Genomic DNA, 26471 nt, shown 5'->3' on the forward strand with positions numbered 1-26471 from the left:
TTAGAAAAGTCTGCAACTCACGTACCTCTCCGGGTAGTAGGTGGCAATAAACCTGGACACCATTGAACCCCAATCCCCTCCCTGGAGGTAAAACTTGTCTCTTCCCAAACGGTCCATCAGCTTCACGAATACCCTCGCCGTTTCGAGCAGGTTGAAACCTGCCCAAAGAATAGAATAAAAATTGGTTAACAAAGGTGGAGGTTGACACTTTGTTTAAGTTCGCAACGGCAGTTAAATTAGTCCAACTAACTTGCACCGCATTATTCCACAGAAGGGAAGGGAGAGTCTCCCCAGTGGAAGGGAAAAAAAAATGCAATATTTGGTTTTGCAGTCGACGAAGAGGGAACCCTTATTTTGAAGCTTTTTGCTCTCTCGTGAAACAATCGCACACTTTCTTTGTAATCGCGAGAGAATGGGTTGGAATATTTTATCAGCTCGTCTTAAAGTTCCGCATTCTTCATATATCCGAAGGTTCGTGATTCAAGAATGTATTCGCAACCATTTCTCACGAGACGTATACTTGACGCCTTCGATCGGCGTTCTTTGCACGCACCAATTTGTTTGAGTGTACCCCTCCCATAATCGATTATTGCAATTCTCAGTGGCGTAGCTAGGCCATCAGGCACACAGGATCCCCGAGATCGCAACCAACAAAAGAAGCGTGTGTGTGTGTGTGGGGGGGGGGGTTGCTGTTAAATGTGCTCCCCCCCCCCCCCCCCCCCCGGCTTCGTCGGAAGAACGAGGTGTTGGAAGAACGCGTAAGGGGGGACGACGAGGAGAGGCTTCGAAAAGACGCGGTGGGCTGCAGGAAGGCAAATACTGAACGTAAGTGTCGGCGTCGTTTTTCATAGAATGCAATGTTGCATGTGACAGTTTCATCGATAGGTCGAAATATATACAGCTGCAAACTTTTTTGGTGGAAACGTACGCCCGATAATCATCGATGTCCCTGGAAAAGGCCTTCCGAATTCCAATTGACCCTGGTCATCATGCAGGCTTGGGACCTTAGAGGTCAGGGGGACTTTTCTAGAGTGTAAAGAGTTACGAGATGATGTAATTCATAGACTGATTTGCAGGACCTGTCAGGAATCTTTCTTGACAGTGGTCCGGACATTGCCCGATCTGTGCCAGCTAATGGGTTCTCAGATTGACCATTGCCGAGGTGTCATACAGATACTGGAGCTGAACCTCGAGTTCCACTATACCGTGTACAATGACCAATATTAGCCAATAAAGTGTGAAAAATCTCGTGGAGCGGATGGTTTTTTTTAGAACTCCCGACTTCTGTGTAATAGTGTCACTAACTTCCGTAATTCTAGTTCAAGGTATACCTTGTTTATGAGGTGCTTCCGAGAAACCGTAGCCTGGTATTGATGGGCAAATGACTTCAAAGGCAACGCCGTCTTTGGTCTGCGTCAGCATGGGCACGATCTTGAGGAACTCGACAAAGGAGCCAGGCCAGCCGTGGGTCATCACCAAGGTGAATACCTTTGTCTGCAACATGCAAGAATCGGCTAACAATATCGCACAACTCCACACACAACGAAAGTCTCACGCCTGCACTGTGCTCACCTGCAGTGCTAAAAATTACACACTGCGTTTTAACGAAGGCTTTAAAAAATACCTAAAAATAAGGTGGTTGAGGAAACATTGGTGGGCGTCAGGAATTGCGAGAAACATACCGATTAGCCAGATAATTAACTAAAAGTTATTAGTCAACTTCTTAATTTCTGAAAATCAACGTGATTCCAATTACAAACTTGATAAGCATATGGTTATGTCTATGAGGAAACAGCTCAAACACTGAACACTTACACGCAAACACACAGGAAAGGACACACACAAAGCTGATTATCAACTATTTAATACTTCTTCCTCCACCTTCTCTTCTTTTTAGACCCCTCAAGCATTCCACAAATGCAAGATGCGATGTACTTTAAAAAAATGTTTAAAAGATATAAGGAGTACATATACAAATGTATAAAAATAAATCATACACGAAAAGAAAAAAGAAAAGAAAAAGAAGAAATATACTACATGGACGAGAAGTGAAAGATTCTGCAACTGCCAAAGCAAACCCCATACATTTCCACTTCAAGTCACTGACATCAGTAAACCGTGGATATTGTTTTGAGAACTTCTTCCCATGACTATCCTTGCGAGTCACTGGCCCAAAGCCGCAACACACCGTAGATATTCTTTTCCTTTGCTGTGCAGCGCGTGATGGACGGACTGCTGACACATTCCTCTCCACTCTCTTCGATGGCTGGTGCCTCGAGCATCCCTCGCGCGTGTGGATTTTTAGGCTCACGCTGGTAAAGGCTGGGATACACTCACATGTCCTACAGTGGGCTGACAAATGGCCTGCTGATGTGCAACTTCACTGCCGCTGCACGTTCCCTTGTTCTATCGTTGATACACCGGCCCGTTTGGCCGATGTAACACTTTCAGCAAGATAAAGGAATGCTGTAAACAACACCTGTTTCACACTGGACATATCGTGTCCTGTGAGCAATGCTGCCTGCCTTTTACTGTTTTTTTTTTTTCTTCCGTTATTTACTCGTCGGCACATAGAGTACGCCTTGTCTGGGGCAGAGCATACCACGTCAATGTTTTGTCGCCTTGCAATCTTTTTCAATTTATGAGTGATCCCATTTATGTATGGAATGACCACAATTTTGTTTTGAGTTCTGTCTGCATCAGTTTTGTCTTTGCTTCTTGATGACTTGATGGTTTTGCTAAGCATAATTGAAAACCACTACATCGACTCCTTCTAAAAATACATAACGCAAAAAAAAAAAAAAATTACGGCGTTCCTAAAAAAAAAAAAAAAAAGAAGCTCAATTCTGACAGGTTTTTTCGGTTTCTTATCGGAGCGCATCTTTGCGCGAGCGGTCCTGCTTCCCAGTGGCCGAAACGCACACCATACGTGCACCATTAAAGACTTGTACGGTACTCATTACAACTAATCAAATTACTTTTAATCGATTACTCTTTCGTGTAGTTTGCTAATTACTTGAATACACCTAGTAGAAAGCAATCGCAAGATTTATCTTACTACTTTGGAAGTAGTTCAATTACTCTAATTCAATCATCAAAAACACTCCTTCCAACAAAGGGCGGTACAAAAAGATTTGTTTCAAAACCGGCAGAAAAATCACACGCTTTAAGAATCGGAAGAAATCGGAAAAGTAACGGTTGCATTTTCAAGTATCCACTAATCCCATTTCTTCTCAAGTCGAATATTTTTCTTAACTGAGAGTAATTGTAATTGTAATCAACTACTTTTTTCCAGTAACGTGTACAAGTCCTCTAATTATAAAGTTAATTATTGAATTTCAGTTAATTGTTTAGCTAATTAGTGTGTCTTTTTTGTCTTTTTTTTAATCCTTGACGTCCACTGTGGCTGGCAGTTTCTTCCTAAAGAAAGCTTTCATTCGCATTACATGTCATGTTTTAATCACTTTCATTCCACGCGTGGGTTTGAAATTCCCGCGCGAGGTCATGTAGCTGTGACGTCATGACCCTATCGACCAGTCAGGAATTTCCTGTCCCACCGTCGCCACTAGTGATGGGCCGAACTTTTGCCGAATCGAAAATTCGACACCGAATCTAGGGATTCGGCAAAGCCGAATTTTTGCCGAACTTTTCTAAAGATTCGGCAAAGATTCGGCAAAAATACATTGTTACCAGGCCTAAAAGTTGATATATCGTTTTATCGTGCAAAAAGTTTCTAGAACGCATAATGATGCAGTTATTAGTAAATAAGGTGATATTCTACAAGATTATTGTATCTGTGTCATTTTTGTATGTTTATTGGTAATTTTAAAGTGTCTTTGTGCAGAAGACGTGTGACAACGGGGGTTGGGTAGAAGTGGGTGCAGTCAAAACAATGTCAGGCGAAGTCACGATACGCGAGTTTCGGTTTTGAGGCCTCATCAGCGGAAACCTGCAAGTGTGCGTTATTGAAAAAAAAAAAAGGCAGTAACACTGTGTTTTATATTTCCTCTGTGAGTCACGTTTAGTGCGCAAAAACGAATGCAACGGCTGTTGAGCCTTCACCAGAAGAGATAACAATAATACTGTAAATATGCATGTGCTGCTATTTGAGTCACTTGACGCCAGCTTTGCATGAAAGTGCGCGTTTCATTTTTCGCACTGTCTCGTTTTTTCACTTTTAAAATGCCGGTTTCCTATGTTAGGACACACCGGACGTTTAAGAAGATGGAAAGATTTAGAAATGCAACGAAGCATGAGAGTTTTCGTTTAGTTTTATGCGGAAATATGAAAACCGCGAAATAACGCTAATTGAAAGCAATATTATTTTGTTCTGTCACAAACTACTTGGGAGCCGACAACAGGATTGCTAGAATGGCGAGGAGTGCTTTAAAGCACTTGTCAGTCAATGTTGCAACTACATCGTTGCATTACTGGAAAGATCAAATGAAAATCACGTTATCACAAATGTACCGCATCATTTGTCACTTGCGCAGTGGACTGCGGCATTTTTGCGTCCGTTTCTGGTCAATCTTTTGTTCTTGAGGCAGAGATTATTGAAGAGAACCACACTCACAAAGGCTGACAAACACAGAGTTACCACGTCGCCTACTCCGTACCTCACCGTAACCGCTGGTAGTACTGCACTGTACGATTGTAATCGCACGAACGCACGGCGTCCATTTGCAATCCTTGGCCCCGCCGCGTTCTCGCGCGTGCGCAGATGTTTGCCGAATTTTTGCAGAATCTTTGCCGAACTTCCTTCAAAAGTTCGGCATTTGCCGAACTTTGCCGAATCTGAAGTTTGGCAGATTCGGTCCATCACTAGTCGCCACCGACACCGACGTCGGATTTTCTGCGACACGAGTTCCTAAACAACTCCCTAATAATTTCAACTTCCTTCGTAACTTTTATCTTGCAATGCCAACAGTCAATCATCTTCCTTTTTTTTTTTTTTCCGCATCAAGCTCGCTGTTTAATTTTACAATGGACAGCAACGGATGCTACCAGCCGTCCCAGCTAATCCAGCGCTGCGACAGGATCACGTGACCACGCGCCCCGCGCGTCGCTGGCCAACTCCCAAATGTCACGTGAGTCTCACACACAGGGCATGGGATTGGTCTTGGTAACTCGAAAAGTCTTTGGCGGTGCATCGCAAGGTAAAAAGGACGATATCTTCGTTGCCGTTCGAAAAGAAATAAAACTTGCGTAAACGGGAAGCAAACAAATTCAAAGTTTCGCAAGTAATTCCTCGCAAAAGCTCACCTGGGCGTTGGCGGGCATGGCCCTGGCGTACATGAAGTGCACCTGGATGCCCTCGATGACGGTGCGATAGTGCTCAAACTGGTTCAGCCGCTTCTCCTGCGCCCTCCAATCGAACTTGTCCTTCCAGTAGTCCACCACGGACTTGAGCGCCAGCGCGTTGAAGCCATACGCGAACTTGGAGTCTTGCAAGGGATGTGCCAGCTTGGTTGCTGCGAGGCGCCACTTCAGGTCTGCCAGAGCCTCGTCGGGGATGTGGACGCTGAACTTGCGAATCACGGGGTCATCCTCAGGAGCCGCGCGCACTGCAAAGTAATGCCGATCATTGTCACGCGGAAACTCATGCCTGCAAGACACCCCTTCCTGTCTTCTGCTGAAAGCTCTGGAAACCTTGCACGATGACGGCCACGAAAGAAATGCTGAAAATTCGGTCGAGCCTCATTAAATAAACAAAATGTAAACTAACACTTTTAGACGGCCCAAAAATATCGATTTCTCGACGTATCGCGCCGCAATTTACTACGGAGGTGCAAGCTGGTGGTGGAAAATTACGGTGGAAAAATCAAGAAATAAACGTACCTCGTCCAAAAGAAAAGCATCTTCTGGACAATCTACGCCGCCACTTCGCAGACGAATCACGCGTAGAGAGACGTGCTGCCGACGGATGGCGTAGGCGGCGTCGAAAAAGTAAAGTATAGAGGGTCTTTACGAAAGAACGCCGGCCGTTTCGTGTTGATAGCAGATGATCGGATTGGAAAAGCCAACGGAGCCCTGGATAAAGGGCTCCGACTGGGACTCGTCGGTCTCCTAACCTTTTGAAAAAATAAAGTTATACCACCATGGGCGTACCAACCGGGAAGGGGGGGGGGAGGGGGGAGTGACAAGGGGAGCGCTGCTCCCCCCCCCCCCCCCCCCCCTAGTTCTCAGAGTGTGTGTGTGTGTGGGGGGGGGGGGGGGGCAAGAAATGTATTTTGTCCCCCTGAAACAGCCGCCACTGGGCAGGGTAAAGACTGGCCGGCGGCGCCCAAGGGATACCGAGGCCACCGCCCCCGGCCCTGGGGGGGAGTGGAGGGGGGGGGGGGGGGGGTCTGGTTTGTTCCCCCACTCAAAAACAAGTTGGTATGCCACTGTATACCACCACCATCTCGCAAACAAACCCGAATCGGCCGGACGCGGCGTACGCCATCTGTCGGCAGCACTCTTTCTATGCGCGCATCGTCAGCGAAGTGGCGGCGTAAATTGCCCAAAACAGTTTTTTTTTTTTTTTTCGTTCTTTTAGGTGATTTTATTCCTTGATTTTTTTACTATAAACTTTCACCCCTTGGTTGTACCTCAGTCATAAATGCAACGCGATACGTTAAGAAACCGATTTTTGCGGGCCGTCTAAAAGTGCCTTAAAAGCGTTAGTCTACAGATCAATGATCTCAAACACGCGGCCCGCAAGCCCCCTTTCCCGCCGCCTCGACCGCCACATACGCCATAAATAATAGTTTTATATTGTCGATTCATTTACGCTCGAAAAGGAGCTGTGCTATGTTCACGCATTTTGCACTATTCTGTTGCTGTTTTTGTTGTTTTTAACCAAGTATTGCTTCATCTAAATGTTTGCTTCTCAGCCCTTTTTCTTGTAAATCAACCGGAATGGCAATAGTGCGAGCTCTTTGCTCAAGGAGGCACATCGGCTGCGCGAACTCTTGCTCAGCGGGAGCAGCGGCCAAAGATAAAGCTATGAGCTCGGGCTTCTAGCTGTCAGACAATACCTTTAAAATTTAAGTATTTCATTATAATGCTGCTATATAAATTGCCAGAAAAGCAAAAACTGCCGCATAAAGAAATAATTTTTCTACGCCCGTTAAGCTAGTAAATTGTGCAACAGGGCAAATGTGGTGTGCCTGCTCTCGTTCTGTTGAAGCTGCCAGTACTCTGGTATGGTGGTGTTTTAAATATTTTCATGACATCAGGTGTGGGCCCAAAGTAGTCATATATGCAAACAAAGGCTAAAAAGGGCCAAACGATGAGCTAACAAAAAATAGAAAGCATAAGGTTCCTTGTCTAATCTCTGGGGTGTCGCTGGGACAGTCAATACTTTAGCTTGGCCGAGTTGGTGAATCATGCTAATACTTCACAGTGCACAAAAGACGCTACAAGGTATTTTTGTAGTGTGTTGTCTTTTGTGCGCTGTGAAGTACTAGCATAGGACAGTCAGCTGCTTTGCAACTGAAACACCAATGCTGTTTGTTTTGTTTATTTTTGTCCCAAAATAGCAAAATATTGCCCCTGGCCTTCATTGGCTCTCGCCCTTTCGGGGGTGGGTTATCTGGCCCCCCACACTCGAATAAGTTTGAGATGTTCGATGCTGCTGCCATAGAAGAAAAAGGAGATGGGTGTGTAAGTGCACCTTCAATCACCTTGTTGCGCGCCGAAAAACTATTTCTCCGAGGGGGTCAACATCTTGTAAAATAAAACGTAAAACAAAGGGGAAAAGGGGGGAACGAAGTGAATTATGCAGAAGGAGAGGAAGAGGATGAAGAGGAAGCTTATATATAAAAACAGTTGGTAGTCCAGCGATCGGGTGTCTTTCTTTCTATCTCTACCTTTTCCTTAGTTCAGCTGGTTTTTTTCATAATGAGTAACCAACTAGCTCAGATTACACCAAAAGTTTGAGACCCCTGCTGTAGATTATATAGGGTGTCCCAAGCGGACCTTAAAACGAGTTGGGAAAATCGGAGCCTGCACATAAAAAGATGAGACTTTCACCGAATGTGTACTGAGCAGGTCAGTCGTACCGCGTGAAATTTCAAGACGTAATCCTCTTCCTGTAAAAAAGAAAAAAAAAAAAAAAAAGGGAGTGCGAAAAATTTGTTAAAGTCAAGTTTGGCCGCGTTCGCAGACGACCAAGCGAAGCTATTTACTTGTGGCGCCATCTGCCGATAGGCGCAGCGAACAGACGACGCACTCTGTTGTTTGACCTGCTCAGTGCACATTCGGTGAAAGTTTGAACTCTCTATGCGCGGGCGCCGACTTCTCTGGCTCATTTTGCAGCGGATGGTCCGCAATTGTGACGCCTATACGGTATGCAAGTTCGTCTGCTCTTTGCGCACCTCTGTGCGTTTGGTTCCCCTGACCTCAGCCAATGAAGGAGCGAGCTTGACTTCCTCGTCATCGCGCGTTCTCTACACGTTCTCTATGTTGCCGTTTCAATAGGGAGTTTTCGTAGATCGTTTTCGCCGTCCCGCAACGCCCTCCGCAACCCGCTACGTTACCCGGAACTCTACAGTCAAGGCTATCGGTGCGCAGGCGCAGTAGCAACTTCTTCGTTGAGGAGGGCTTAGCGGAAGGGGAAACACGGTCTACGAAAACTCCTTATTAGCGTTCCCCTCTGCGTTTCGATACGCCAAAGACACATTTTAAAACACTGGCCCGCTTAATACAGTGCGTATTGTGTGGATTTTTTCTGGGCTTTACAGTTTTTTTGTTGTTTTTTAAGCAGAGAAATTTACAGTAATGCTGTCTTTGCACGTGAGGTATACGGCCAGGGAGATATCATATAGGGGGTTAATTGTCACAGTAAGGCAAAAATATACTAAAATGTGTTCATTAACTCTTTAATAAGTGACTTGGTACACGAGGTGCACTTGGTACGCGAGGTGCAAGCAGCAGATGGTGAAAGTTTACAGCGAAAACATTAAGGAATAAATTTACCTTGTTCATTAAACAAGAAAAAAATGTTCTGGACAATTACAGCCGGTGTGCTAAAGTTACAATTCGTGCAATGGGCGCAACCGAGAAAACGCGGGCAATATAAGATACGGAAAATCCGAGCGGGCGCGTCCACCGCGCATCCCACCTGCCATAAATCTTTCTAAAATTTACATATTTAGTCGTTTTCAATGACGGTCAGCAGATTTCTAATTGGTGTTTATTTTTTATTCATTAAAAGGTTAATGACCAAATTTTAGTTAAATATCCGACATATCGTGACGATTGGCCCCCTATATTATGTCCCCCTGGCCGTATAACTCACCTGCAAAGAGTGCATTGAAATAGCTTTCGCGACTTTTATAAGCTAATTATGTAAAAAAAAAAAAAAAAAAAAAAAAAACGTATATTTTTTTCTTTTTTTCTTTTTGGCGTTTGCTGTGTTAAAGCGGAAAAGAGTGGAGGTCTTTGCGGGGGTCTAGGCCAACTTGTCCGAGGGAAACTAGGGCAGTTCGTTGAAAAGGCCATTTGGTCGCCACTTCCTTCAACACTGCATTTCGTATTTCAACACGGATACGTATTAGTATTTCGTCATTTTGCGCACGTTTAGTTTGGCATGCGTACGCTGCGGATTGCGGTATATAGGTGCGCATTTCAGCCAGCGTCCGCTCGCTCCACAAATGTAGACCCTCTTGAACCTAAATATCCTAGAGCTTGAAAGCTTGTAAATGTCCATATTCATCACAATTTTTTTTTTTTTTTTAATAAGTGAGGACAAGGGGGACAAATACGAGATCCGTAGAAGTTTGCCTCCGGGGTTTCACGCTGTTCCGTTGTGGGAGTTTTCTACCGAGCCTAGTCCTTCTTTGAACGGTTGATCGTTCGCTCGAAGCTCTTTGCGCACATTCGTGTGCCTTGGGCGCTGGCAAGCGCTGCTTATAAAGGGAACACAGTAAAACTGAGGGCCACAGTTAGAAGCCAACTTTCTTTCGGCCTTCACCTTCAACCCTCTTTCGGTCTACGACGAGTTGTCTATTCGACAAGTTGGCCTTCGACCGGTTGGCCTTCGATCGGTTGGCCTTCGATCAGTTGGCCTTCGATCAGTTGGCCTTCGATCAGTTGGCCTTCGACCAGTGCTTTCAATCAGTTGGTCTTTGGCGAGTTGGCCATATTCCACTTTATTTGTGGTGTGCGCGAACTTTTGAGGCCTTGGTTTATTCTTCGATTGACATAAAGTAGCCGCCTACGCCTTAGAGAGATCGCCCCACAGGCAGAACAATGTGCCAACTGCACGATCCTCTCGCGAGCAGTGCGTGTTCGCTAGGCATGCATATCACGCGCTTCTTACAAGCTTTGCTAGCAATTGAGTCTCAAACAGGTACGACTGTCTATTCGAACTAGTTCCGCAGTGCAGGGTGCCGTCAAAGTGCGGTCTGTTCCTCACCATGCTTGATCCTGGCCGGTCCCCAGTAGCCGGTCTTGTTCACCTTGAAAGGGTCCGGTGCCTGGTTGAGCAAGCCGACCAGAAGGGCTGTCGCGATGCCTACGACCAGGAAGCAGCCAACGATACGCTTGCACATCTGCGAACATCGACTTCCCTTCAGTGGGGGATCCCACGAAAGTCGGTGCCAGCATGCCAAACATTCGAAATGAAATTACGAAAAACGGAGACAGTGCAACCTTCTCAACAATACACACTCTTGAATGTTTATGCATGAAAACCTGGTTGGAACAAAATGTTCAAATATAACAATTTTTTTTTAGTATTATTGCGAGATAATGAGGGGTTTTAGAAGCGCGCGCGCGGAGCGAAGGTATGCAGGCCAGCTGGTTAAGAATAAACTCTGAGGCAAGGAGATTTTGTGTTGTTTGTCCGTTACTTAACCTTGTCTCAGTGTTTAGATTATAACATTCCCTTCATCGTACTCAACGTTGATCGAACTGAATTGTGACATGAGGATATTTGGAGTTTGCGCTCGTTGAAATCACTATTCTGCACTACACATTCTGTGTTCCTGGGTTTATCAGAATTATCAAGACAAGTATATTTCTTAAATATACTTAGCTTACTGCTCTCTGTAAAATTACCAAAAGTTCACACAAGACAATTTGCTCTTCATCGGTATAACCTTATATATGACTTCCCCAGAGTAAATTGGCAGCAATAAAAATACGCACGTCGAGACTTCACGCACTATCTGGGAGCATGTGTGATGTTTAATCGTGCTCACACGATCGACAATGCGTTTACCATTGTCTCTCTTTACGAGGACATAAGGTGACAGTATTGTAAAAAGTACTCGAGACAGGTATCTACTAGATAGCACAAAGTCCTGTCTGTGAAAGATAAGGTGGACTTCGGTTCTTTTCCTTTTTATTTATTTCGAGTAATTGTTTTTTTGTTTTTTGGTTGAAAACACGAAGCACGCAAAGCATTCCCGCTTTCCGTTGTGTTTCAAACGCTTCCTAGTCATTTTGTTTTACCATTTAAGCTTAGAATATTTAAATGTGAAATCTATATTCACTCCGCACTGCAAAAGTGCGGAGTGAATATAGATTTCAGAGCGCTGCCTATCTTTTCATTTGACACCTCCCTCCTGAAATCAGTATTTAGAAGTATTGGTACTTACTACTTAGGCCTAATTAATCAATTAATTAATTATGTAAACTACAAAATTACTTGCTCTTTTGCAAGACGTTCGCCAACATGCAGTCCATTTCATTCGCGTGAAGCGCTGTTTTCTTTTTCAAGTTTGGTGCGGGTGCTTTAGAAAGGGCTTTGTGTTGTCTGCTCAGCGATCCAGTGTGACACCTCCTTCCTGAAATCAGTATTTAGAAGTATTGGTACTTACTACTTAGGCCTAATTAATCAATTAATTAATTATGTAGACTACAAAAATACTTGCTCTTTTGCAAGACGTTCGCCAACATGCAGTCCATTTCATTCGCGTGAAGCGCTGTTTTCTTTTTCAAATTTGGTGCGGGTGTTTTAGAAAGGGCTTTGTGTTGTCTGCTCAGCGATCCAGTCAAAGGTGATGAACTACGTCGGGAACTCTGGCAGTAAGTCCCGACATGGAAATAGAAATTTAAAATACCTCCGGACAACAACAAAAACTATTCTTTGCATATTTACCCCTCGTTCCAAGCTAATGAAAAAGTATAGGACTCGGGGTTTGTCCAGGATTTTCAGCCTCGGGGTTGGTGTCACACATCTCTGGCAGTGAAACTCTGGCAGTGAAACACATCTCTACACATACACAAACATCACTAACGCCATGTTTGTGTATGTGTAGAAACTTCCGGGGGGTGTAGAAATCAGCGCATGCGAAGCGTAAGTTCGTCTGTTTCTTGCACAGGGGTTGCAATGATGTCAGAACGTCGACCTCTGATTGGCTGATCGAAAAATATAGTGGGTAGACATCAAGGCATCTAACATTGAGGTCTACCGTGTAGAAATCACTGCGGTGACTGATTAATAGCACAGATTGTTAGAATCAACAATAAAACAACGAAGAGAAAACAGAAATGTCAAACTTTAGGCATCTGACGAAAGCTGGCCTTCTGTAAAGTCGTCTCGTTCATTCTTTTTTTTTTTTTCCTTCGTGGATTATCTCCGGGTTTATGCAAGTGGAGGGAAACAATGGAACCGGTCTTGTTCAGTTAATTTGTCTAAAAAGGAAAACTCACAGACGTCCGCAGTTATCACCGGGCCAGGTCTAGATTACAGACAGCACAAAGGGCAACTAAACAGTGTGGTCCGCTGGGAGGCGGAGAGAAGCTCAGCGGAGGAAAGCTCATCGCAAAACCTTCAGATACCAAGAAAAGCTCACCCACGAATGGATCTGTCAGTGAAACTAGCTTGGATGCCATATGTGCATGCGGTTGTGCTGCAGAGAAAATTGTTTTCAACTATACCAACGTCGGGTTGCAAGGAAACATAGAACAAAATCTAACGTGAAGGGGAGAACTCTTTAGCCTATTCACGCCGGAGGTTAAAACTACCATAACCCAGCGTTTCCAAAAAAAAAAAAAAAATAATAATAATAATAAGTCACGCGTTAGCCGAACGGTCATATCTCACCCCAAAATGTAGCATAGTGGTCTGGGCCACCCGGCCCCCTCCCCCCCGAAATCTTCCATTTTGCTGGGACCTCCTCTCCCCCCTCCCTCTTATACAGCATTTCGTCATGGGCGGCGGTGCCCCCCCCCCCCCCCCGAAACAAAATCCTAGCTACGTGCCTGTGTGTACCCACCACTACGGAATACAGCAGTTCCCGTCGGAAACACCATCGCACAAGCTGCGTGCAGTGCTAAAGGTACGGACGCGCCGGCGTAGCACCGTGCTTGGCACAAAAACGCGGCAAAAGAGCACCTTCTGAAGCTGCCCGCTCGAGTCCGTGCCTTTCGCCAATGCTGCATACGGAATGTTAACGTATATATAATCATCGCCGTTGTACATTCAGTGAGGAGGGTTGTCTCCCAGCGCATATATCGCGAAGGCAAGGCAACAACAATCGTACGAAGTAGACGAATAAAAAAAAAAAAAATTCGTGTTCTCTCGACAAACGTGAGGATCCCCGAAGAGACGCCGCCGTCGAGTGGCCCTGTGCGACTGGTTCGTCTTTCACGGCGCCGGCGTCGACGTCGACCGCAACGCGCGGTCGACGTAAAAAGAATGACGGTGGAATGGTTGGAAGCTTGAAGGCTTGGAGTCAACACGATCTCTATGGAGTCAACGCATATGATCAATTATACGTCACGACCACGTGATTTCTCATTTCGCTTTTGAGTTGAGGAGGAAAGCTGACGACGTTTTTTTTATATTGCTAAAGAGGAAGAAGTTGAAAAATCATTTCATGGCCCTTTTAAGATCTCAATGTTGCGACCGGCCGCAATGTACCAACCGTTCAAAACTCGCACGTACAAAAAAAAAAAATGTGTTTGTTTGTTTTGTTTAACGGTTTCGTCGTTTCGTTGCGGTTCCTCCGGCGTAAACGGCGTCAAAGGTGGCGGCCTTTCCCCGTCATCCAGGCAACATTGAGCCACGTCCGGCCACGCATGCGCAGAGCGGTGGAAGCACGCGGAACGCCGAGCGAATGCGATAAATGTCCTTGAATAAAACTTGCCACCTACGGACGTGACTGTCGCGCGCCTCTTGGCGTCCACATTAAATTTTTTTTCTCGACGGCAATACAGCGTATACAGCCAATCGTTCAGCCCGTGACGCAGATGTAGCGCGTACAGCGAGTACAGCGATCCAGCTAGCCAAGACCGCTGGCAGATGTACGGCGGCAGAAGTACGGCGGTAGGACCGGTAGGACCCATGACAGAACCACACGCGGCTTAGTGTCGGGGGAGATCATGCTCAGATCGGCGCTGGGCCAGCCGGGCGGTGCGCGGTCTCGCAACGATGGTTAAGATCCACGTTCCCAAGGGACCGGTTGAGGCGGCCTACGAGTCGCCGGACGCCAAGAGCTCGCAATGCCCCGAGAACCACCCCGACTTCGCGACCATCCGCGTCGTCAGCCGGGTGGTGCTCTTCGTGCTGCACAAGTGCTGGATGACGTGCGGCGTGTCCTTCGTCACCGTCTTCGTCGTCTACTGGTACTGCAGCAGTGTGCTGGCGCTCCTGCTGCTCTTCTTCTCGTTGTCAGGTGAGCGCGACACGGGTCTCGGAAAAAATTCTGGCAAAGCAAGCACTCACCGTGGTCGACCGGGAAACGCTTCTTTCCTCGACGCCGCGGCAGCCGTCAGCAGAGGGCGGGGAGTCTCGGGTGGCTTTCCCTCGGCTGGCGAGAGCGGTGCGTGCGTCCTCGGCGGCCTCGACGACAACCTGTCTTCCTGTTATCGCTTATCGGACGACCGCTGTCCTGTCTGGCGGGCTGGGTAGGCGCGCTCGTATGCGGGTCCTCACGTCCAATCTAGCACGTCCTCCGAGGCCGAAGTTGGGCTTGTTCGGTCCGCGCCACTTTACTCCTACAACGATGCTCCGAATGTCACCCTCTGAGCGCAGCTGTTAAACGTCCGGGGCAGGCGCACAAGAGCACGACACACCACACGCTCACTTCCTGTCGTGGGCTTATGACACGAGCGCAGAATGCCGTCGTGGGTACGGGTGGCGCAGGTCGCAAGTCTTCCAATAATAAACTTTGAATGGCAGCCCGCTTGCAGCTGCAGAGAGTAAGATGCTATGAAGTGTGTCCTAGAATGTTTTGAAGCTCTTGAAAGGTTTGAAGACTTGTTTTAGGCACAGAGATAGTCGTGACCGAAGTATTTAATGCCCACCTTGGCCAGATATCAAAATACAACCTCTCTGGATTGGCCTGTCGACACAGGGCACTGTCACACTTGTCAGGCGTTTTGTTTTGTAGCGCGAGAGCCATACCCGTTAACGTTCGCCATTGGTGCACCATCATTCGTCCGCTCGGTAGCTTGCATGCTAATTCGTTCTCAGGCAAGACATCGAACAAATGCTTCTCAGAGTATGAATCGTTGTTCCAGCATTCTAATCAAACCATCTTTGCTCACTGGTTTATGCATTCTTCAACTCGAAAAGAGGAGCGGTCAAGCTGTCCCCTCGTCTCGAAAATTTCCCTGTCAACTCGGCTCTGCTGCTTGGAGGAGGAATGTCACAAAGCATAAGGAAGCAACTCGCGCTTTGAGAGAAAGTTGGCAGTCGCAGGGTGCATTCGAGCATTGGTCTCTGGCAGTGCTCCTGTTCATTTAGTGAACGGAGCGACAAACTCTCGCACCCCAAAGCACAGACTTAGGGCATCCATTATTTTGTCTGACCATGCAGACAGGGTTTCTCGTAGGGGGCACCTTGGCGTTCTACAGAAAAATTCTAGCTCCCTCCGCTGCACCTTGCAGTCGGGGGGGGGGGGGGGGGGGGGGGGGGGATTGGGCTCCCCATGTCTGCATGCCTGGCAAGTTGCTTGCACTGGCCCACATTTGCGGGCTTTATAGTCGCTTTCCTCGAACATTTCACTTTGTACGCACGAGTGTCTTGTCAGGGTGGCCTTAATTTTCCAAACGAGTGCAGACAACGAAGGAGGTTTCAAAACTGGCAAGGCTGGATTTATCGAGGTTCAGATGGTCCAGATGAACAGGGCCCTTCTCGTGGAGGGGTGCCCCCCGACGGTCAGAAAACGGTGTCGTCACTCGTGGATTGGCCCGTGAAACATAAATCTTATCTTTCTGTTAGTCAGTGATTAACTGTGATGATCAACATTCTCCATTGAATCATTGGGTGTCTATGTGCATAGTTTTTTTCTTTGCAGGGTGTTTTCGCTTGGCTTAACTAAAACGGCACATCGTGGGAAGAGGAGAAATAACCGTCGGCCACCCTTGGTGTGGTCAAAACCTCGATTCATGGCAGGGGTTGTATGTGGTTAGCTGAAATGTGACACTCCCAAAACGTGCAAATGGCGGGAGTAGCTTGGGCAAATGCATCTATTTCATCCCGAAATAGTTATATCTGGTCAGGGAAAGTTAATTAAGGATAAAAGTATTGGCCGGTCATCATAGCACTGTCTTCGATGACAATATGTGGAACCTAATAAGGATCTCCGTTACGAAGAATAAAATAATAGAGTTTTTAAAAGATGCTTGCAAAAACAACAAAATACTCATAACATAAGAAGGAAATGCAGCAGAGTCAATGGAGATCAAATTAAATCTTGAACAAGGATGCCTTTTGTCACCACTACTGTTCACATCGTACCCACAAGGATTAGGGGAAGAGTTAGAGAAGACTGGTCTTGGTTTTGACTTTCATACTACAGCCGAGGCCAAAAAATAGAATGGTCATTACCAGGTGCGATGTATGAGGGCGGTGTACTGCTAATGACCGACAATAGCACATATCTGTGACTATATAATAATAATAAGAATAATAAATTGTTTATTGAGCAAATTTTTTTACATAATTTGATAGAAGGCCCGCATAAGCGCTTCTGTGCAGGACCGTGGTAACCCACCGGAGTGCTCAAAATAATCAAACAATGGCAACAGAAACATTTTGCTCAGAACAGGCTATACATTGTTAGCACAGGCAAAGTGGACAGCAAATGAAGGAACAGTATATGCACACCTAAATATGACGAGTTTTGTTTTGTGTCTTTCAGAGACGGTGAGTCGTACAATTCTTCTGGAAGTTTATTAAAGGAGATTGGAACATGTAATATTGTTTTAAACGCCTTCCATAATTTGTGTGTACCATAGGAATGGAAAAAGTTTCAGAATGTCTCAGGTGTTTTTGTCTGTTGACTCTGTACTTGAAATCGTTAGTATAATATTTCATTAAAACTACATATTCCTTTAATTCCTCAACCTGCAATATCTCTAGAAAGGCCAATTTTTCTCCGTTATCAAGGGTTTCAAATTTGAACCATAGGCAATACTCTCTCAATTCTATATATTAGTCTATTTAATTTTTTCTCCCAGTGGGCAGAACAGGTTCCATACACTGTGATTCCGTAACGCAAGAGGGAGACTCCTAGTGCTTCGTACACTCTTTTCCTACGTGAAGTATTATAGATGTTTCTTCGTTTGTACATATACGCTAAGACCAGTCGTAGGTGTTTTACGAAATTTTCAACATGTGCATTCCATATTAGACTTTCATCAAAAGCTATTAATAAATATTTTGTTTCGGTTACATATACGAGCGAAGAGCAGTCGCAAGCATTATAGTCGGTGGAATGCAGATAGACAGGACGTATAAGGTTCACTCTTTTCTGATGTGTCCGGAAACACATTAAGTTGGTTTTGGTTTTGTGTACAAATATAGTATTCCAGGAGAACCGGTCTACCAATTTGTTTTGTATCACTTTGAAAAATAGAAACTACATCTTCGTAATTTTATGTGCCAATTCCTTATTCTTATATTAGGCTTATAGGCTTATTCCTGTGAATTTTAAGTTTGATGAAAAAGGGCAGTGTTTTGCTCCTGGTTGTGAGATTAGGGAAATTGTCTTGCGCATGTTCGAACTGGGCTTTGGTATCTCCTGTTTACGATCTGTAAATATGAACCATAAATTGTGAAGGATTGCTCTTTTATCATATTGGTCTTCTTTTGTTCCTGTTTCTTGCACTCTGTTTTGTGATAAAATTAGCAAACACCTATGGCACAGAGCGACACAGATTGGGTCTAGAGTTGAACAGCAAAAAATCAACATGCACAATTTTTAATGATCATGAGAGTAAAGAGCTCAACAAACAATAATTTGTGATCAAGGGAGTCAACAGAAAGAATGATCTATAGGGGTATGGATTCTGGAAAGACAGAATACCTCAGTGAACATGAAACATGGTATGCAACTGGTAAGGGCAAAAGAAATTCAGCTGCTATAAAGAATAGAGCATAGTCAAACTACGGCAGGCATGAAGTGTTGAGGGAGATTTGGAAGGGAGTTGTGGTGCCGAGCAGTGCTGGGAAGTACTTCAGGTACATTATACTTCAAATACCACTTCAGCGAGGTTTAGAATACTTGTACTTTACCTGAAGTACATTCTCCGAGTATGTACCCTCAAGAAGTCCTAAAGCTTTTTTTTTTTTTTTCACTTTTCGAGGAAAGTACAACTCCCGACCTTAAAGTACATTCCTCAAATTTGGTTAAGCTTGTATTACAAAATGATGATTTGTCAACTCTGAAGCCACTTGACTTTATTCAATATTCGCCTCCATTTCCGAAAGTAACCAATGCGCATCTATTACCGCTGGGGCATTGCATACCAGTTAAAAAAAAAGTGTATATGGCGGGCAAGTGTTCTAATACGTCTTCGCCACATCGGAGCGCAAGAAGAGGCACATCAATCAAAGGGCAGCGTAGAGAACCCGCAAGGAACACGCGGCGACAAGTCAGCCAAGTGCGCCCTGTCATTGGTTGAGGTCGAGGAAAAACAAAATCACATGGGCACATCTTGAGAGTCATGAGGTGCTCAAGGAGCAGACGAACTTGGGCATCGTGAAAGATCGTGTTAAAAAATGAAGGACTTTTACAAATCTCTGTAATGCGAAATTAGAGCGCAGCTCTTGAGAAGGGGGAGGGAAGGGTATACCCTCCTCCTCCTCCTGCTCTACCCTCCTCCTACCCTCCTCCTCCTCCTCCATACCCTCCCCTCCTCCCACGGTTTTCTTGCTAAATTTAGCTGGAAAATTGACGCCATGTGACCGTAACACCAATTTAGTTTCCCCGCTAAATATAGCGGGGAAAAAGACGTCACGTCACCCATGAATAAATTCAGTTTCTCCACTAGAATTTAGCGGGAAAATTGACGTCACGTGACCACAACACCAATTCACTTTCCCGCTAAATTAAGTGGGGCGGTTACGCCGACGATGATGCCGCAAAACGGGGAAACGGGTGGCTAAGAGCTGCGCTCTAAAAGTACTTGTACTTCACCTTGAAAGTACATTATATTTTAGTACTTTACTTCAATTACATTGCACCCAATATACTTACCACTTTACTTGAAGTTCATAACCCCTAATTTACTTTGCACAAATTTGCTTCAAGTACTTTTTAGATGCACTTTACCCAACACTGGTGCCGAGTTGGTCTTTCCGAATTGCAGTTCTGTGTCTGACACCAGATGTCCAAGCAAGGTTAAGACAGGTTTACGCTTTTGATGTTTGAGAGTCGACCTGACTGCGTCGTGCCCGCTTGTAACCGCTTATGGTGACAACACACCGGCAGGGAAGTGCTCCAGGTACCCCTAGAACACTTCCATGCTGGTATATTTTCCAGTTTTTTTATGCGTCATCTTTTCACCTAGACTCCAAATAATTCTGACAATGTTATAAGCGACCATTTCTTATTTGTGACTCCAGCGATCTACGGCCTTATACTTAGGGTTCTTCGTTTTCGAGGAAAACCCGATATTACCCGATTTTTGCACCTTGAACAGTTTTTATGAAAATTGGATTAAACCCGATCTCTCCCCAAATGCCAGTCTTGAAATTAGCTGAATTTATGAAAAAATAAGAACAATTCCGTATCCGTTTCAAAACTGCTTCCTCGGTCACTTGTTTGATTGTAACAAACTTCTTTGATTTGCGTTACCTCTGCATATATTCGCTTGAGAATGAGTCGAAAGGCGGAAATATACTGTAAGATCGAGCACCATTGCTATAAAATATACTTCGTTGACTTTTGTTGGTGTAAATAACATATTTCATGTACCTGCCCTTCATAAATAAGACCCGAGAAAACCCGATTTCCTAATGGCTTCAGAAAGACCCGATTTCTCCCCGATTATCAGCCTGAAAAATAGCAACCGATTTTTACCCCCCGATTTTCGAAAAATATAAAACCCGAAAACGAGGAACCTTACTTATGCTCCTTCTTACCTCAAGAAAAACGGAAGTTTTGCGCATTGTTCATACGCTGCGCGAAGTAGTTCTTACGAGATTTGTTTGTCGAAAGAAGCAACGCTTTTGGCGTTTGAAACTTATATGTCTCGACACGTATCTTAATTCTCTACATAAAAGGGAAAATTAGCAGCGCTCTGCGAGGAGTCACACTTTTTTTGCTACGGTTCTTCAGGTGAAAACGGGTATAGTGGCTAGAATAGAAATCTGTAGCATCAGGTTCACCCGCCAAACTTCTCGAGCAGATTAAATACTCCCGGCGCACAATGATCAAAAGGTGACGGTGTGAAAGTATGTTAGAAAACATTAAATGAAAATCGCCAATCGTTTGTACATAGATTTGTCTGATTATATGCAGTCTAAGGTCTAACAGCCTAATTATATGCAGATTGGAAATGTTGCGAGGCTACCCAATAGGTAGCGCCAGTGCACCAGGTCTCACAAGCTGCGACGAGCGAACGCAGCCCGCTCGGCCACGCTCCAACGCAAATGTGTTGACCTGCCTTTCGAAGTAAAGCAATGTGGAATGGGTAGACCAGCTCTGGGAGCACGTGGTAGAACACTGAATTGGGGGGTACCACAAGGCAACACGGGACGGGCGTCGTTCGAAAGCGCGGAAGCTGGAAGTAAGGTAGGCATCGAAGACGGGCCGAGAGAAGCGAATCCAGAGCGCTCGCGTGGACCGGCGGGTGCCGAGGCCACTTCTGAGGATGACGGTGCGTGCCCCGGGCCCAGGACTGGTGTACCAGCTGGGGGACTGGCTGCTGTACCACCCGGAGCAGCCGCCCCACTCGCGGCTGTACGTGCCCTCCCCGTCCCTGGTGGGGCTGCCCTGCTGGGAGGCGCCCCCCGTGCACACCCGGGACGGCCTGCGCCTGCACGCGCTCTTCGTGCGCCAGCCTCCTGACCGCTTCGGTCAGGCCCCGACCCTGCTGTATTTGCACGGAAACGCGGGCAACATCGGGCACAGGTGGGTCTTTTGGGCTTTGATGCCGGCGTTTGAGGGCTTTCCCCAGGCCGATGTGGCAATGTTGCCTAGGAGACGATGCCTGTCGTCCCGTGCCCTCCCTCCGACGTCACTATGGTTGCCGACGAGGTGAGAACGGCAGGATGGAGCTTCGGCTGTTTCGCTTTCGGTACGAGCTTTATACCTTCGACGACGCCTCGGCGCCTCGTGTACCTCGAGTGTATATGCGCAGCCAGAACACGGCGGAAGGCACAGAGCGTGTGCTGGAGGCCGGGAATTCGTAAGAAACGCCCCGTCGTTCTGACTCTGTCGACGACAGTAATCGATCCGTACAGTGCTATCTATCTTGCATCCATGTCGTTGTGGGTGCATCTTGCGGTGTTTCACAACGATTGTGACGCTAGCGCACGGCAACGTTGAGGCAGGAGTGTCCGCCGTCTTGACGCGTGCCGTCGCCGAGCTTCGGCCTGTTTTATACTTTGAGCAGGTCGGGCATCCAGTAAAGGGATTGTTCAACGAAATTTGAAATATACCCGTTGTGTTCAGAGGTAGGCTGAATATGATCCACTATATCCGTAAATGACAATGTTTGAATTTGGAGCCTAATGGCTCTATTTTTCATCATAAACAGTCCATCCTGGCAAGCACTCGGAGAGCACGTAACATCCGGTGCAATTGTGACATACTCTCTTTCGGGATGAGCGAAGCTGCGGCAAGGCTGACGTCGTCAGGATGCCCTAGTTGTTCCAGCCACTGAAGCGGTCGAAGCACGCCAGCGATTGGGCCACAGCAACTAACTCCAAAGCTTCTTTTGTACACATTTTGAGTGACGGATAAATCTTCTATAATCTTGTAGAGGGAAAATAGTGACATCTGGGACACACAAAAGAGAGTCCAGGTGAGAGGGGAGTTCCTCCCTGCCCTCTTCTCTTGTGCTGGCCGGAGAGCTGTCAGGATGGCATCGGGTTCAAAGCATGTGTAGTTCTAGGCGAGACAGTCATCGTCACTCCCTTTCAAGGTTCCTAGATGGGCATTAAAAACGAGGCTTTGGCGACATCCACCAGGCGCTCTTTGCTAATCGTTTAATTTGTTTTAAAATTCCTTTTCGTGTCTTTTTTTTAACAAGATAATATTGTGTCTGATGCAATACTGCTCCTTTGAACACATATAGGCCAAAAAACAAGCACAAAAATTTTGTTGTAGTATCCCTTTAACGATGTTATATGCCGGAATGTCTTCTAGGTGGTCTTGGTTGAGACTTGCCCAGTATTGCTTGCCCTGTTGGGAGGCACTAAACACTTATTGAACCAACCTAAGTAACCGGGCATAACCGGTGCAGTCTGCGAATGAGTGGCAAGGAACGAGGTAGCGCGATTGCCTTATTCGCTGCACGAAGGAAAGAAAACACCAGTGCGCCATCGCTGACCTGCACAGGGTTCTTTGCCAGCAAACAAACCGGAAAGGCCGTTCCCCGCTTTTTCGCGCAAGGTGCAAAAGCAGAACCGAGATGAAAATGGCACCAGAAGAACTGGAGACGTTGCGAGCCATTCAAGTTTGAGAGGTTGCAGTATTTTCCAACCTTGGTTCGGTTTGAATTTGCGGTGTTCGAAACCTGCGCACGTCGTTGAGGTTCAACCTTGCAAAGTTTGGAGCTTGTAAGATTTCTTGAAAATTTTAGTTTGAAAAGCTTTATAATGTTAATGTGTGAAAAATTCGAAGGTTTCAAACTTTTTAAAGCAAAACTGCTGGGCCGATCTGAATAAAGTTTATTCTCTCTCTCTCTTTCAAACTTTTTTCGAGTCCAAGCTCATAAAGTTTAAAAAAAATTTTATCTTACAAAATTAAAAAAAAATTGCATAATCATTTTGAAAAATTGCAAACCAAGTTCATCAAATTTTGTTAAAATTTTACGCATGTTTTTAATGCAGTCTTTCCTAGCTTAAGACTTAGGACAAAGCTCACAAAGTTATCGCTGTCAACATCCTGCTAGCTTACTTGGTAGCTTCGCTTGCCTGTTGGAGCTCACAGTTGGCCTTCTACACCAGCAATCATACCTTGATTACTTTGATTTTCGACAGTCGCATGTTTTTGTCAGCGCTGTTCGAGTATGGTCGGTGAAAATTTGCAGCAGTTGCCTAGGGTTTAAAAATAGGGTGAGTAGGTTGACATTAATGCAGGTTTTGCTTTTAATTCTAAGCATATATAGTAGTGTTTATTTATTTATTGATGTGAAAACGACATGGGATGGAATTTATGAAACCAATGTGACAGAAATGTGTCTGTGAAGCACCTTCAAACACATAAGGCGCGAGACCCATTTTTGCCCCGCCATGAAGAGATGAAATTTGCCAAATTTAGTGGAACATCCACTAAGATGGAATCACTGATAAGTGATGCCGTCTTAGCCACATATTTGACATAACTGCTATGAAAGGTTGGACAATATACAAGCACCATGATATTTATAGACATATACTGAAGTAGAAGGCACGCTATTAAGATGATAAATATGACACAAAGATTGAGCATGTGACACTCCAAGATTTCCATTTGTTAGTGTTTAAGTCCATTGGCAACTGGTTGCACTAGATCGATGGCCGAATGTACTAACATGCTGCAGCTCGGAGCATGTGGAGTGGAAGCTCGTGCTATAGAACCCAGGGGTCCCGGGTTCAATCTCTACCCCTGCCTGTTTTGATCTGGATGAGCATAGTACTGGCATGTGTTCGTGCAAATCACTTCCGCATGACACGCATTAAAGGGACACTCAAGTGGATTCTCAGATCGTCTATTTATTGTCATAACCCAATCTATGGGCTCTAAGCATCCTAAAAAACCCGAAATCACATTTTAGGGCGGCCGATTTTCCTATTAAAAATCCAATCAAAAATCGTGCCGTGCCCCACTTCTTGCGCCGTGGCACAGAACACCAGGGGGTGCCACCAGGCAGGAAGGCAGCAGGGGGGGTTGGTGGCCGAGTGGGCTAAAGCGCACACCCAGCTCGACGTGCGTGGAGCGAAAGCTCGAGCTGCAGAACCCAGGGATCCTGGGTTCCAGCCCCATTCCTGCCGGTTTCGATCTGGATGAGCATCGTACTGGCTTGCAGTCATGTATCACTACTGCGTGATCACGTTAAAGGCCCCAGGTTAGCAGTCGTACCGCATCGTACTGCAATGGCAAAATTGCTTATCTACAGTGTAAACCAGTGTTGCCCCGTCCTGGCAGACCAACCTTTCGCTGTATAAACACTAAACGTCCAATTTGATTTTGATTTCAGCAGGGGTGGGCACGCAAAAGCCAATCATGAGTGATGGCTTCACGGCGGACTGATTTTTTTAAGGCGCGCATATTTGAAAATATAGTCCGCCTGGAAGTCCCTACTGCCTTCCTGTCCGGTGGCGCCTCCTGGTGTTCTGTGCCACGGTGCAGAAAGGTAGGAGTGGCTTAACTTTGATGGTATTTTTAATAGGGAAATTGGCTGCCCTTGAATGTAATTTCTGGTTTTTAGGATGCTTAGAGCCGATAGATTGAGTTATGACAATAAATAAACAATCTCAGAATCCACTTGAGTGCCCCTTTAAGAACCCCATGGCAGCAGTGGTAATGCGCTGGCTAAATTTCTCATATACGGCAGATATATCAAACTCCAGGTATTAGGTACAAATCGAGTGTGTTGGTAACAACATCCACCGTAACGAAGGTAACACAGAGAAAGGACGGACAACAATGACTGCCAATGACTAGAAGACATTTTTGTTTGTTTGTTTGTTTATTTATTTTTGACACAATGTCAGGGAGGTTGGGACAAAAGGTGAAAACGAATCACCTGACTAGGTCCCAACCCCCGTTACAGCACTCAGCAGCAGGGCACAGGAAATGAATCAAAAACAGCATAAATAAAAAATAAAACAATATCTGAGAAGATAAAATGGTTGTCCGTCCCCTTCTCTGTTACCTTCCTTATGGTAGATCAGACTCGCATTGGGACTGACTACCTTTCTGCTGTCTAAGCATCCATACAACAGAATTACTGTTAACTGGTCACATCACCTGCTATTTGACCAAGGTCAGATTGCAGTAGGCAGGTGTCAGGTGTGTCAGTTATTTTCCAATAGATAATGCGGCTGTCAGCAAGAGGCGGTTGTTGTGTAGGTGTGGGACTTGTGTACAGGCAAAGCGTGCGGGAGGGTGGTGAAGGCATCGGTGGGTCTCTCTGTTGCCCAGGCTTCACAATGTGGCCGGGCTGTTCCACCAGTGCGGCTGCAACGTTCTGCTGGTGGAGTACCGTGGCTATGGACGCAGCGAGGGCACCCCAAGCGAAGAGGGTAAGTGCTGGCAGCTTTTGTTCGGGGGAGCCACTTCGACTGGATGGATAGATGGGTGATAAAAAAAACTGCGCCGACTTTACCTAACAAGATTAAGAATTTAATCAAACGTTTCGTCTCCCATGTGGGAAACATCATCAGTGAAACTTTCAAGCAGGAATGAGCGAAAAAACTTCAACAGTCCTATCTAAGCAAGTCCGCGTACACATCGGGGAGGGGGCCGCGGTTGGAGTTGCAAGCCGATGAGTCACTTCGGATGAACCATGATTCCACGAACCTGCGTGGACCCCACCTTTGTTCACGCGCCAGAGTGGACGCATTCTCAAGGTCGAAACTGTGACCCGTATTCCAACAATGGTCTACGAATTCCGTCTTCGCTCTCGTCGCATCCGTGGCCTTCGCCACGTCCCTTTTTGGGTTCGTTTAGGCGAGTGCAGCGCCTCGGGCCTGTCTCCCCGGATGCGTCACAGTCTAGACAATTCACTTTATACACAACACCGCACTCGGATTCTGGGGGGGTGTAATCTTTAGGTTTAGAAATGAAGTCACATAGTTTACGATGGGGTTTGAAAGCTGTGCGGATATTCAAAGGGGCGAGGGCCCTGCGAATAGACTCAGAAATACCTTTCAAGTAGGATATTGTTACTTACCCTGTCCTAAGTCTTTCATTATCCTGACTTCTTCTTTGTCCCATCTGTTTGCACGTGTTGTCAATAAAACGTTTCGGATAATTCTGCTTCATCAACAGGTCAACAATAACAGCATCCTCAGAAGCGCGCAATTGAGGATTAGAAGAAATGCTTTCGGTGCGATGTAGTAGTGTTTTTACGACAGCCCTTTTATGTAC

The 26471-nt window shown here is 45.8% G+C and overlaps 2 protein-coding genes across 2 annotated transcripts in view; one reads left to right on the plus strand and one right to left on the minus strand.

The window, feature by feature from the left end:
• On the minus strand, window positions 1-14981 carry LOC121836616 (epoxide hydrolase 1-like). Its single transcript, XM_042291570.1, has 5 exons — window positions 14663-14981; window positions 10403-10538; window positions 5263-5564; window positions 1332-1494; window positions 1-158 (listed from the first exon to the last, which is right to left on the minus strand). Exons 2-5 carry the CDS (start codon window positions 10536-10538, stop codon window positions 1-3), a joined length of 759 nt encoding a protein of 252 aa, XP_042147504.1. The 5' UTR covers window positions 14663-14981.
• LOC121836817 (protein ABHD13-like) overlaps window positions 14018-26471 on the plus strand; it is a 26862-nt gene continuing 14408 nt past the window's right edge. The window contains exons 1-3 of the mRNA XM_042292047.1: window positions 14018-14612; window positions 21068-21302; window positions 25524-25624. Of these exons, the coding sequence (XP_042147981.1) occupies window positions 14369-14612; window positions 21068-21302; window positions 25524-25624 (580 nt within the window). The 5' untranslated portion in view covers window positions 14018-14368. The remainder of the gene's footprint in view (window positions 14613-21067; window positions 21303-25523; window positions 25625-26471) is intronic.

This window comes from Ixodes scapularis, unplaced genomic scaffold, assembly GCF_016920785.2.
Source record: "Ixodes scapularis isolate PalLabHiFi unplaced genomic scaffold, ASM1692078v2 PGA_scaffold2__306_contigs__length_199485367, whole genome shotgun sequence".
Taxonomy (NCBI): domain Eukaryota; kingdom Metazoa; phylum Arthropoda; class Arachnida; order Ixodida; family Ixodidae; genus Ixodes; species Ixodes scapularis.

Coding starts and splice junctions, on each gene's coding strand:
- LOC121836616 (XM_042291570.1), bottom strand. CDS start 10,538: ATGTGCAAGCGTATCGTTGGCTGCTTCCTGGTCGTAGGCATCGCGACA. Junction 5,565..10,402: donor ACCGGCCAGGATCAAGCATG/GTGAGGAACAGA, acceptor ATTACTTTGCAG/TGCGCGCGGCTCCTGAGGAT. Junction 1,495..5,262: donor CCATGCCCGCCAACGCCCAG/GTGAGCTTTTGC, acceptor TGCATGTTGCAG/ACAAAGGTATTCACCTTGGT.